Source organism: Phaethon aethereus, assembly GCF_964289735.1.
Source record: "Phaethon aethereus genome assembly, chromosome: 1".
NCBI classification, from domain to species: Eukaryota; Metazoa; Chordata; class Aves; order Phaethontiformes; family Phaethontidae; genus Phaethon; species Phaethon aethereus.
Genome location: NC_138575.1, coordinates 121029052 through 121042335, shown reverse-complemented (window position 1 = coordinate 121042335; position 13284 = coordinate 121029052). Strand labels below are relative to the sequence as shown.

Here is a 13284-nt window from a genome sequence, read left to right as displayed (position 1 = left end):
TGACGCTGCACCTTGGCCGGCAGCAACACCTCCGACTGGGGGCAGAACTGGCCAGCGGAGGACACGGCTCCTGGCCAGAGCCCCCTGCCAGGGAAAGCTTTCTCCAATTAGCAATTTGCCTTTCCGTTTAATGTGATCATACTTACGGGTTTTGCCTAGCTTTTTTTCCCCATTATCCTTCAGAAATGGAAACCGCTCTTCTTGAGGTTCCTTCTGGCAGAAAAACAAGTCAAGCAGAAATGCCCAATTTCAAAGAATTCATTGTGGTTTTGTCCCCTACCCTGCTTTTTGTTGAGTGTCTGGCAGAGGTTGCTCCTGGGGTTTCTGTGATGCAGGAGGATGCAAGTTTCTCTCTCGCATCAGTTTCTTCTGAGAAAATGCGTTCTCACGCACAGGAAGCGGTTTGTGTAGCACAAGAGGACAGAATCACACAGAATCACAGAGAATCACACAGAATCACTAGGTTGGAAAGGACCTTCAAGATCATCAAGTCCAACCATTAACCCAACACCACCATGTTCCCTAAACCATGTCCCGAAGCACCACATCCACTTGTTTTTTGAACGCTTCCAGAGATGGTGACTCCACCACCTCCCTCAGCAACCTGTTCCAATGCCTGACTACCCTCTCAGTGAAGAAATTTTTCCTAATATCCAATCTAAACCTCCCCTGGTGCAACTTGAGGCCATTTCCTCTCGTCCTATCACTAGTTACTTGGGAGAAGAGACCAACACCCTCGTCGCCACAACCCCCTTTCAGGTAGTTGTAGAGAGCGATAAGGTCTCCCCTCAGCCTCCTCTTCTCCAGACTAAACAACCCCAGTTCCATCAGCCGCTCCTCATAAGACTTGTGCTCCAGACCCCTCACCAGCTTCGTTGCCCTTCTCTGGACACGCTCCAGCACCTCAGCATCCTTCTTGTAGTGAGGGGCCCAAAACTGAACACAGTGTTCAAGGTGCGGCCTCACCAGTGCCGAGTACAGGGGCACAATCACTTCCCTACTCCTGCTGACCACACTATTTCTGATACAGGCCAGGACGCTGTTGGCCTTCTTGGCCACCTGGGCACACTGCTGGCTCATGTTCAGCCGGCTGTCAGTCAGCACCCCCAGGTCCCATTCCGCCGGGCAGCTCTCCAGCCACTCCTCCCCAAGCCTGTAGCGTTGCATGGGGTTGTTGTCGCTGAAGTGCAGGACCCGGCACTTGGCCTTATTAAACCTCATACAGTTGGCCTCTGCCCATCGATCCAGCCTGTCCAGATCCCTCAGTGCAGCAGTGCTGTCCTTCCAGCTCCCCTCTGCCCCCGAGGTCGGCGTTCAGAGCAAGGGGGAAGCTGCAGCAGGAGAGCAGCAGGGACTAGCTGCAGGGAGGAAGGAGGAATAACACTGAACACCTTTGCCAGGCTGGTGGTAAGACTCTGCCTGAATCCAGAAAGATTTTCCTCCTCTCCTTTCTCTCTCTGGACACCAAGCTTCCTGGCGACTGGCATGAGAGAGATGGTTGTACAGACATCATGTGATGAAGCTTTATATTTATTCTAAAATGAATAAGCACAAATCCAATCAAGTGTACATTCAGTACACTCTGGAGCAGAGCTCTGCTGGGGCTCGTTCAGGTGGTGGGGATGGCCGTGCAGTTCATCACCTGGGCACTATGATGGAAAATTGACCTTAATGACCCCCTTAATATATTTTTTTTCTATTGTCAGAGGTCTCAAATTTTATCTTTAGACTAACAAAAAAAGGTATAGAGTAATAAATGTTCCCCTTGTGAAAATGGCAGGATTTGATAGAAATGGTGTGATTAATATGAGGCCAATTCAGAGTCTATGAGGGGTGGACAGCACATGTGAATGTATTTTGGCTAACAGAGGTCTAAATTGTAGGTGGGATATCTACATGAAAAAGACACTATCGGCAGCAGTCAGGAGTTTGTTTTGGTTTAAATGTAATGGTTAATAAGATAGTCTTGCGTGGTGCAGAATTAAAAATCTGTTACGGAACAGGATTGTTTTCTGATATCGCTCTTAAATGCACTGCACTCTGTGCATTTGCCTCGCTGCTGTTCAGTGCTGTGAAGAAAAATGATGATAAACTCTCTGCTTATGAAAAGGGTATGCGAAAGTTCCTGGAGCTCCTCCCCATTATCCAGGACATCTAAATGCTGTTTCCTGGACTAGTCGTATCAGTATAATTGCCTTCTCTGCGCTAGCATTTCATTTGCAGTGTCAAGAATACAAAGTGTTCTCCTCCGCGTGAAAGCAGCATGCTATTTCCGTGTCTTTCAAAGACTTGCTAGCCGGAGAATGAGGCCGTCTTTGATCTTAAATTTGCCAAATTTGCTCCCTGCAAGGTTGCAAAGTTGGCTAGAAGCAGTCATCGGCTTCTCTGTGCTCAACCCTGGTTGTCCTCCGGCTTCTTACCATTATTTTACCCCTGGTGACCATGGAAAGAAGAAACTATGGTAGCGTGCACATTTAGCTTGTCTTTGCCAGGATCTGTGGGAATCAGTGTGTTTAACAATGATCCACAGAGAATTCAGTAAGACAGCCCAGGTCCCCTGATACTACTGTCTCATAATGACTGAAGGGATATGGGAAGGAATGGCAACGAAAGAAAGTATCTTAAGCTAGCATAGCGAGACTGGGACCTTTCCTCTCCAAGGCAGGTGCCGCTTTCCCCCAACACAACTTCTTCAGATACTCAAGAAACCCATGTTTAGTAACAAATGTTTCAGTTAATGTTGAGCTAACTCATAATAAACTTGTTTAAGTTCATGGGGTGAGTTTGAACAATGACTTTACCCTCTGGACAGAGGACAGTGGTGGTCTGCAAGGCGTCAGATGACAGTCTGCAGAATTCTTGCTTAAGGAAATGTAAACAATTCCCCACACACAGTCCTTTCCACATGCACAACCCAGCAAACAAAAAGAGGAGTAATAAATGAACATTCAGAATAAATTTGGCACCACTGCAAAAACTGTTGCCTGATTCCAACCCCTCCACAACGAGGTGGAGGGGTCTTTGAATTAAAAAAGCTTCAGAAATTTGTCTATGTGACTTCCTGACTTTCTTTCTAGCCCTTCTTTCTGCTGGTCTGTATACTAGACAGCAATACAACAGTCCAATGACAAGTAATATTTTCCACAAATGTCCATTGACTGGAAAATGCTAGATGAATTTTGAGTTAATCCCTCAGCAAGTTGACAGCCATGACCAATTACCGTCAGAACCTCTCCCTATAGATCACACCCCAATTTAACAATAAATTACTTTACCCTCATACATCTATTTGCAGTGATTTCCAGAAAACATTACTAACTGTAAAGGAATCCTCCCGTGGGTTAAGTAATTACCCTGGAGAGCTAGCTTTCACTCTTCAGCAGCGGGAGCAAATAGCATTTCTAATGGGCTGGGTATAAATAACAGTTGAATGCCGTCAAGCATAAATATTTACTCTGCATTGGATAGAACTGCTAACTGAATTAGCCCCTTTGCAGTGAGGGACCGGGTTTGCATGCAATTATAATCATGACATTCTCACTTGATGCCTTATTAGCTTTCTTAACACACTATAAATAGAAAATGCGTATTCAGAAATGTTGCACTGGGTGGTGCCTATCCATCAGTTTTCTTACATCTTCCAGTACTACCTGTACAGATAAAAAACTGAAGTTGTCCTTATATGCTTTTACAACCTGAAGCAGCTAACCACAAAATTAAGCAAATTCAGACCCCAGGCTGTCTGGCTTCTCTTCAGATGCAAAGTTTTTTACCACCATAATATCTACTTAAATGAGGTAGAACCAGGATTAAGAATCCATCTATGAAGATCAGCTTGCTGGACAAGGGTTTTTCCATCTGTACTGCACAATAACTGTTTTCTGTGAAAGTAAAGAAGGCTGATCAAGCATTGGAATGGTAATTTTGCTGGAAATTCTAACATTTTGTTTGTTTTGCTTGAAATTAGACACAAATATTAGATTATTCATGAACTGAAATTTCTGCAGAGAACAGAGTTCATCAAAATGTTTTGTCTTTAATAACATGTGTAGTAATTTCCAGCACAATGTATGTATTTTAATAATTTAACGTTAATATTTTCCACATGTAGTATTAAAAATATTTCACATTATTTATTTTTATGGTTTTAAAAATATTTTAAAATAATTCACTGTTAACTAAAGAGGTGGATTTCTTTCAGGAAACTTTGAAACATTTTATTCTAATGTTAATTGTAGCCCTTGCTATTTTGTTTAAGTACCAGCTTAGGTGTAATGTGATATTCTAGCATGCAGGAACATTTTCACATTAGTATAAGAGCACTTCCAAAGTTGGAGAACATTGTACAGTGTAACATGTGTTTGAAAAATAACATCTGCTCACGAAATTAAAGTCCCTCACAAAATGCAAGCTTACAAAGAGATACAGTTAAGATTATGTACCGAGATTTTAGCATTTCCTGGTGGAAGTTTTTTCCAAGCAGCTTTAGAAAGGAGGTTTCTTCTGTCTTTTTCTGTGACAGTTTCCGATGGCTTATATAGATAGCGACTGTAATTAGAGAAGTAAAGAGGTGTTCACGTACTGCAACTCCAGACGGAGGTCTGAGCTGCTGAGGGCAAGGCTGGGGGAAAGGAGACTGTGTGGCCGTACGTCTGCCCGCACCTCACGCCACTAGCTGGAGCGGGGTCGCGTCAGGCAGTGCTAACGGCTTGGGACTACAGCTCATTTGCTCTCCACTTCATTAAATTCACAGCTCTACTGTGTGTGCCCATTAAACTGTTCAACGGCATATTATTTATACAGCGAATAATCATTTGGCATGATTAAATTGTCAAAACTGACAATTTATAATAATATGGGGTTTTGGCAATTTTCTCTGGCCACAACCAATATATTTTCACGCACGCAGGCTGGGGGATGGTACTCCACAGAAGTTTAACCATCAGAGGCAGCTTCTGCCTCGAGGCCCTCTGAGGCAGAACTTCTCCCCTCTTAGGGATGGGGACACAGCCCTCCAAACCCTCTCCTCTGGTGTGGGCAGCAGGGAGGCTGCATCCTGGCACAGGGTGTCCTCCTTGGTCCGCAGGAGCACAGTTACCAAAGCGGCACACTCCACTCCCTTTTTGCTCCTCCCTTATGCCAGGATGACTGAATGCCTGCCTTGGGCCACTCTAACATGTCTTGTTTTCCCAGTTCCAGGTCCTCCCGCTGGTGTTAAAGCAGCTGCAGCTTCGACCTCCACTGTCTTTGTGTCCTGGCTCCCTCCCCTCAAGCTCAACGGCATCATTCGGAAATACACTGTCTTCTGCTCACACCCCTACCCCACAGTAAGTCCCACAGGGTGACCGCAGAAGGGTAGCACTGACTCCTGAGGCTGACATGGTGTCTCTGCAGGCACTCGATGCTTGATGCTTTCCTTGCAACTTCTTTTCCTGCCATTTGGTCTTTCCCCTAAGCAAGGGTGGAGGGGGATCCCGGGGTTATGGGCTGACTAGTTCGCTTTGGTTTTTCCTATCTATAAAACTTTTGCAGTACGTAAAACATTGCAGAGTGCTCGCTTACAAATCATGTCAAAACTCGCAACTGAAGTTGGGTATCTTTTAAGGCATGGGGTTTTTTTTAGAATTTCCTTGGTGACCTCTTACAGGACTGGCTGCACGATGTATAGAGCCCTGTTGGACCCAATTGCTGAATCTGTTTTCATCTAAGTTCCTACCTTTTTTGCTTGAGTATTCATGTGTGGAGGTGCATAACGACTTATGAACGAATGCATTTGCCTGTGGATAAACTTATTTGCGCCTGGAGTATTTGCCAACTCTATATCGACATGCTATTACTTGCTGAGAAAGTGACAAAAGAAAAATCGAATTGAATATCAGGTATCTTTTTCTCTCCAAGTCACAAAGGAATCCAGCTATCTTTAAACACAGGAGCCAATTGCTCTTCGTAAATCCCCCTGCAGATTTATTTTAATATGCATTGAAAAAGTACTTAGTTTTTTATCCAAGGTTTTGATTTAGATTTTAAGCAGGACTTCCCATCAAAAGTAGCATTGCAAGTTGCAGAATGTAATCTTAGTTTAGTAGACAAGGAAAATATTGTTCCAGAAGTAGGAGGAGTTTGACAGGGAAATTTCCAAAAGTGCTTCAGGCTCGTTTTCAAAGCTGGCTGAGGGAAAAGACGACCTGAGGGTATGTCTGAATGAGACCCTGCGGGCAAACACGGCCTCACCCCACCCACTCTTCCAGCAAGTGAACTAATTGTGCAGGTACTCAAGAGACAGGGCAAACAACATGTCCATTGATGGCTATGCTGAAACTGATACATCCTACTGTAAGTTGGGTTTATTAGTCACATGCAAAGCTAAGGGTTGGAGATCTTGGCTTCCTTTATGTTTTGGGTCTATTGACTCTTAACTCCATTAATTTAATAATTGTAGCCATGGAAACAAAACTATCTTGAGCATACCGCTTAAATGTAAACTAGCCAGAGATTTTCCCATCTTGGGTCATACATTTCTTTGGCACACAGTGGGTTAAAGAGGTCGGAGTTTACAGACCTGGTCCTTGCTGTTAGGGCTGTGGTCCCAGTGGGGACCAAGCGCTTTTCTGTGGGGTTGGAGAGAACACCAGGTGGTGCTGGTGCCTCTTGCTAGTTGCTTACCATGCACAAAGCTGCAGTGTTTCTTCCTGAGGCTTTGCTAGCAACAATTTTTCACATTAGCACCTTCAGCTAATTTTTTTTTCCCTAATATGCAATTCTCTCATATGCAAAATTATTTTTTAAGACTGCTTATTGTATGGTTACCTTTTGGAGAACCTCAGTGATGGACTATGACACGAACAGTTATTCTTTTTGCTGGTCTTGGCCTGTACTGAATTTTACTGGTATATTTTTGTGGTGTTCATTATGGCATGGTGTGAGGGTATCACTGTATACCTTAGCCCAAGGTAGAAGCACTTGGAGGTATATGTGTTTCCTGTTAATTGTTAATGTGTACATGCATCTTTATCCTGTCATTACCTGTGTGCATGAAGAGGTGTATGTCTGTGTGTACATATGAATATATATATATGTACATACATATATGTGGATATATATGTACAATATGTATTTATGAGGACAGTCCCTGTACCACTTCTCACCAGTGTTTTGCAGATCAGCATAAGTTGTGGCTTACAGAGTAGATCTTCTGTATCAGTCCTGCATGGTGAGTGAGGCAGTGATCACACCCAGTCGCCAGTTTCCAGAAGCCAGGTTGGACATCTTTAAATAAGTGCAAGACCTCAGGACACATCTAATATAGGACACACTCCCTCGACTTTATTTCTAACCAAATGCTTTGTTATCTTTTATCCTTAAAAGGACTGCGAAATAAAAAGTGATTTTATTCAGATCTAGCTTGGCAGTGAAACAAGTCTGCTGCCGAGGTGCTCGAATGCTAGCACCCCCTGTGCAGGTACAGTCTATATATCCCAAGGAAGTTCTTGTATGATTCACTGTTGGCAGAGACAAGTAGTTGGCAGAGAAAGTGGTCTTAAATTAGGGTGAGGAGGGGAATAAAGAGAAGACCTGTGTCTTTATCATCTCTTCTGCCCCCATAAGTAGCAAGCGCTGTAGCTGGAGGTAGAGAGCCATAAAAACTTTCTGAACAGACTTCTTCCTTCAGTCAAAGCCCTGCTTGCAAAATAACTTTGCTAAAAGTCTGCCATTTAAGCAGAAAGGCAAACTCGGATTTTGAGCATCAGTGAGAGAAAGAGAAAAGGACAGTGGTGAAGGTAATCTTATGGGAAAGTTATATTCTTTGCAGATTGCATTTTACAAGCAGTATGTGTACACTGAGAACAAGTCCATACAATACACTTTAGACACTTCGGCTAACAACAGTCCTTTACACAAGAACACTGCTTTGGTGTTTCAGACACCAACAGGAAAACAAATTAACTCTGTTGGTCATATTGTGCTCATTTTTATTACAAAGCACAACCCTCACATCACTCTGAGATATTAGAAGATGAAGATTTGCTGCCTCTTGCACAGTTGAGTTTGCTTTGCAAGGGCAGGAGCTGTTAAAACTTCTGCTTCCCCTGTACAGAAGGATGCAGATGTTTCCTTTTTAAATATTTTGAGTCCTAAGGACAGTATTTGCCTGGGATGTTTCAAGCCACAAATGTGATTAATGGGTGAAAAATAAAAAATATTCTCCACTGCAATCTATTCTCTAGCCAAGATAAAAAGCAAGCAAGGATCCAACATCATAATGTTTAATTGTTGTGCCTATGTTATTGTATAGGCATTATTAGGCAGAAATTTCTCTTTTTTATTCTGCAACTATAGGAAAAAATACAGAAATATGACCTCACGGGTCCTTCATTCTTCAAATACAAGAAGCCAAACATACCAGTATTTAAGTTAGAACAATTATCCTCTGTGCTAACTAGCAACCCACATTCCCACAATTCTTGACCCCACTTGTAGGAGCTTCTCAAGACCACCTGTAATGGTCCGATGTTGACCAGCTTCCATCTAAGTTTGCTTATCCCCCGCCTACCGGCAGGTTGCTCCTCACCCTCATTCTGCCCAGGGCTCAGGGAAATAACAGGCAGGTGCTATCAGCCGCAGCACAGGCTGCCATCCCATCCTGTCAGCGTAGGTTTTCCCAGTGGTGCCATAGACGTTGCACATGGTTTGAATCCTAGCAAAGAAGCTAGGATCTCCTAGCTGTATTACCTGTCTGTGCGGGCAGCTGCTTTAGCTGGCAGCTCCAGCACCTGCTGCCTTGGGTTGTAGATGTGTATTGCCAGGGCTTTTAAAGGGGCAAGAGAAAATGAAATTTAGGTGATTTCTGAAGAAAAAAAAAAAAAGAACCAACAAAAAAACCCTCCACCAACCTCTTGTTGCATTCAGGTCAGTAGATAAAGAGGAATCGATGAGATTAGATTAAATAAAATTTAGATGGCAGAAAGTGCCCAGAAAAGGTCTTTGTGACACAAAGCATGCAATGGCTAGCCAGCCTGGGAAACTGTAATCTCAGAACAGGTAGAAAGCAACACAGAAAGAAGACAGGAGAACCAAGGTTAAGAAGCAGGATTTCCTGGCACAGGAAGGGCTCAGAAAGCATTAGAACCGACAGGGAAAGCAGAGAGAGGTTTAAGAGCTGAAGACATGTAGACCAACTATATCATTTGTGTGTCAACAAACAGTATGGCATCACTCAATCAGAAATACACATATTAAAATCTATTTTGCTTTGTTGTTTAGAAGAGTGCAGTCATTATTTTTGTTATTGCTGTTGGGGCTGATCTGTTGGTCAGTCATTCACTAATAGGAGCAAACTTATTAAACAGGCTTATCCTGCTGTTTCCAACAAAGCAGGTCATTAAATTGTGCATCAGCCTTCTGCTTTCTCCATGGGATGCCTGGAGATAAATGGAAAGGAATCATGTAAGTAGAACTGCACAATCAAAGGATAATAAATGGAGACCACTCTCCTTCCCGGTCATTTTTCTTTTCTGGCCATTGTCAGCTAGTTCTTGTCTTCATTTCAGTCATATTAAAATATGGAATAAGATGATCTCGCTATTGCTCTCTGATGTCCTGATAGTGAAAGCTAAAAGCAGAATTTGTTTGGGCAACTGTGCATAGAAAGTGTTTGGATATGAAAGACATGCATTACTGCCAGTGGCCTAAAATGTCACAGGAGTTTTATTGGAGCCTTTCCCCATCTAACTTAAGAAACATCTTGGTGGCAATCTAACGTGTTTCTTTTTCTTGGAGAGTTGCACATTAGCTCTGCCAGTTTTTGGTTTCAGTTGTTGTATACATATTTTAGCCAACTGAATTTCCATTTTTAAACTTCCATAGAATAATAGAATTTAAGTTGGAAGGTTCCTCTGGAGGTCACCTAGTCCAACCCCTTCTCAAAGCAAGTTTAATTACATCAAGTTGCTCAGGGACATGTCTAATGAAGTCTTCCATGCATGGAAATCCCACAGTCCCTCTGGGCCCCAGTTCCAATATTTGACCATGTTCTCATGGTAATATTTTTTTCCCCCAGTTGATCAGAATTTCCCATATCGAAACTTTTTCCACCCTGCAGCTTCAAAAAGAGCTTGTCCCCGTCTTCTCCGTATCATATGATGAAGTATATGTAGATGGCAATAAAGTCTCTCCTGAGCCTTTTCTCCTTAAGGCTGACAGACATAGCTGGCTCAGCCTGTCCTTTTATGTATGCACTGTGCTCCGGCCTCCTCACCATCCCCTGAGGGCCGTGTCCTGTACTTGCTCCGGTATGTCCATGTGTTTTTTCTACTGGAGGGCCCAAGACTGGGCAGAATACTTAGATGCAGTCTCACAAGTGCAGAGTAGAGGGGAAGGACCACCTTTCCAGACCTGCAGGCTACACTCGTACAAATGTAGAGTTGCTAACACCAGACCTGCTTTCCTGCAGAGCTGCCTCTTGGGCAGTTGGCCCTCAGGCACTACTGTGCATGGGGTCATTCTATTGCAGATGCAGGACTTCATATCTACTCTTTTTGAACTTCATGAGACTCCAGTCACCCCATTTGTCCAAAATGTTTAGGACCCCCAGAACAGCACTCTGCTCTCCAGCATATAAACTATTACCCCAGTCTCAGGCCATTCACAAACTTGCTCACAGCGCACTCTTGTTTGGTCTCTCAGGTCACTAATGAAGACATTAAACAATACTGGTCCTTGAAAATTATCCCCAAGGGATATCACTAATTGTTGTCTTGCAGCTGAACTTCACACCACTGATCACAAGTCTGAGTCCAGTAGTGTAGAAATATTTTCATATATTTTATTGGCTGCAGCCAAAGTAGCATGTCCAGCAGGTCGAGGGAGGTGATTCTGCCCCTCTACTCCACTCTGGTGAGACCCCACCTGGAGTCCTGCGTCCAGCTCTGGAGCCCTCAGCACAGGAAAGACATGGACCTGTGGGAGCCGGTCCAGTGGAGGGCCATCAAAATGCTCAGAAGGATGGGACACCTCTCCTGTGAGGACAGGCTCAGAGAGTTGGGGTTGTTCAGCCTGGAGAAGAGAAGGCTCTGAGGAAACCTTCTTGCAGCCTTCCAGTACTTAAAGAGAGCTTACAAGAAAGATGGGGACAGACTGTTTAATTGGGCCTGTGGTGATAGTACAAGGGGTAATGGTTTTAAACTAGAAGAGGGTAGATTTAGACTAGACCTAAGGAAGAAATTTTTCACACTGAGAATGGTGAAACCCTGGCACAGGTTGCCCAGAGAGGTGGTAGCTGTCCCATCCCTGGAAACATTCAAGGTCAGGCTGGACGGGGCTCTGAGCAACCTGATCTAGTTGAAGATGTCAGGGAGGCTGGACTAGATGGCCTTTAAAGGTCCCTCCCAACCCAAACCATTCTGTGATTCTATGATTCACTTATTCAGCCTGTATTTCACCAATCTGGTGATAATGAAACTGTGGAAAACTGGGTCAAAGGCTTTGCTAAAGCCGAGGTAAACAACATCCACCTCCCTCTCTTTGTCCAGAGTGCCAGTCACTTTGTCGTAGAAAGCAAGCACGTTGGTCACGCATGATATACCTTTGGTGAATCCATGTCAGCTTCCTCTCCTTCATGTCCTTAAAAATGGCATCTAGTACGATTTGCTCAATAACCATCTCGTATTACTGAGACTAGGTTGGCCAGCCTGTAGTTAGATCCTCCTTCTTGTCCTTCTTGAAGATGAGTGTGGAATTTGCCTTTTTCCAGTGTTCAGAAGCCTCCCTTGATTGCCATCACCTTTCAAATACAACCAAGAGTAGCCCCACAATGACATCAGCCACCTCCTTCAGCACCCTCAGATGTGTCCTATCTGGTACCATGGGTTTCTGTATGTCTAATTAAGTGATTCTTAAGTGCTTCCTAATTCGATCTCCCTCTACTGTGAGTACAGCTTCAGTCCCAAATCCCCTTCAAGAATGTTGAGACCTGGAGGCCCGAGGGCAAACCTCTTACCAATGAAAACTGAGGCAAAAAATGCATTGAGTACGTTGGCTGTTTCCAAAGTCCCTGTCACTAAGTACCCTGCCCCATTGAGCAATGGGTCCAAACTCCCCTTATCCTTCCTTTTGTTGCTGATGTACTTAAAGAAACCCTTCTTGCTTTTCTGCTCCACAAAAAAATTTGTGTTTGAGTTCAATCAGGATCTACATATGCATCCATGCTGGCCTTCTGTCATGCTAGCTCAACTTCCCATACATTGCAAAAGATGATTCTTGTGCTCTGAGGAGGTTGTCCTTGAAGATTAGCCAGCTGTTCCGAACCCCTTTGCCCCTTTTATGCCCTTGCTTCTCTATTATGATAGCTTTCCCCAACCGCACGTAGTTTAAAGCCCTCATCACTAGGTTAGCAAGCCTTTTTGCAAAAATGCTCTTGCTGCACTTTGCCAAATATATCCCATACCTGCTCAGTAGCTCTTATTCCTTGAGGTCTTGCAGTCATAGAAGACAAAGCCTTCCACAAAGGGAAGTGTGACACAGGTGTCTGCCGCTCTCAGGGGGGATGTTTTTACTGATGCAGCTTGTTCCTGTCTAAGCAGAGTGGACTGGCTTCTCTGTAGCTTTGTAAAGATGTGTATATCTGTTTAGCTCTGTGTTTGTGTGCAGTGTATGGTTTCTCCATCAGAAAAGCTGCATTACCCAAACTGTAATCATTACTGCTTGCTTCTGAAAAGCTCTCTGTGCTGGATGAACTTATTGCTGGGTTCTCTTGGGCATGACATTTAATAAACATGTTGTTAACACAAAATAAAACCCATAATGGTTCAGCACATTACAGGAGGGATCTGATTCTTAAATGTGAATTCCATTGCCTTTGATTAAATGCTTCATATCCATCTTAGTTTTCTGAGTTCTCAGTAGTCATATCTCTGCCAGACTTTTAAAGCTTTTTCTATTTGACAGCAAATCTCTTACTGTACAGTATGAAGTGAATTTCCATGGAGCAGTGGTACGTCTGTGAAGCTGCTCCCCAATGCCCCTGAACCAAACTGTGATCAACTCCACAGTAAAACTCTATTTGAGGAAGACTTCAGATTGCATTTCACTTTTCAAGACAAGTACCAAAAGACTAGCAAATATGACAAGAAGCTTGCAAAGCATCCAGGTACAAATTTAAAAACATACTTTTCTAATAAGAAGAACCGGTTTATCCTCTGGTCTTGAATCCTGGCAATAGTTTTGAAATGTTAGTTGATCAAAGTGTTGTTAGTTGTGGGATTCTGCTGAGATATGATTTCTCCCTTA

The 13284-nt window shown here is 43.5% G+C and overlaps 1 protein-coding gene across 1 annotated transcript in view; it reads left to right on the top strand.

Moving 5' to 3' along the window:
- DSCAM (DS cell adhesion molecule) overlaps window positions 1-13284 on the top strand; it is a 491161-nt gene that overhangs the window by 402334 nt on the left and 75543 nt on the right. The window contains exon 20 of the mRNA XM_082014240.1: window positions 5194-5327. Within this exon, the coding sequence (XP_081870366.1) occupies window positions 5194-5327 (134 nt within the window). The remainder of the gene's footprint in view (window positions 1-5193; window positions 5328-13284) is intronic.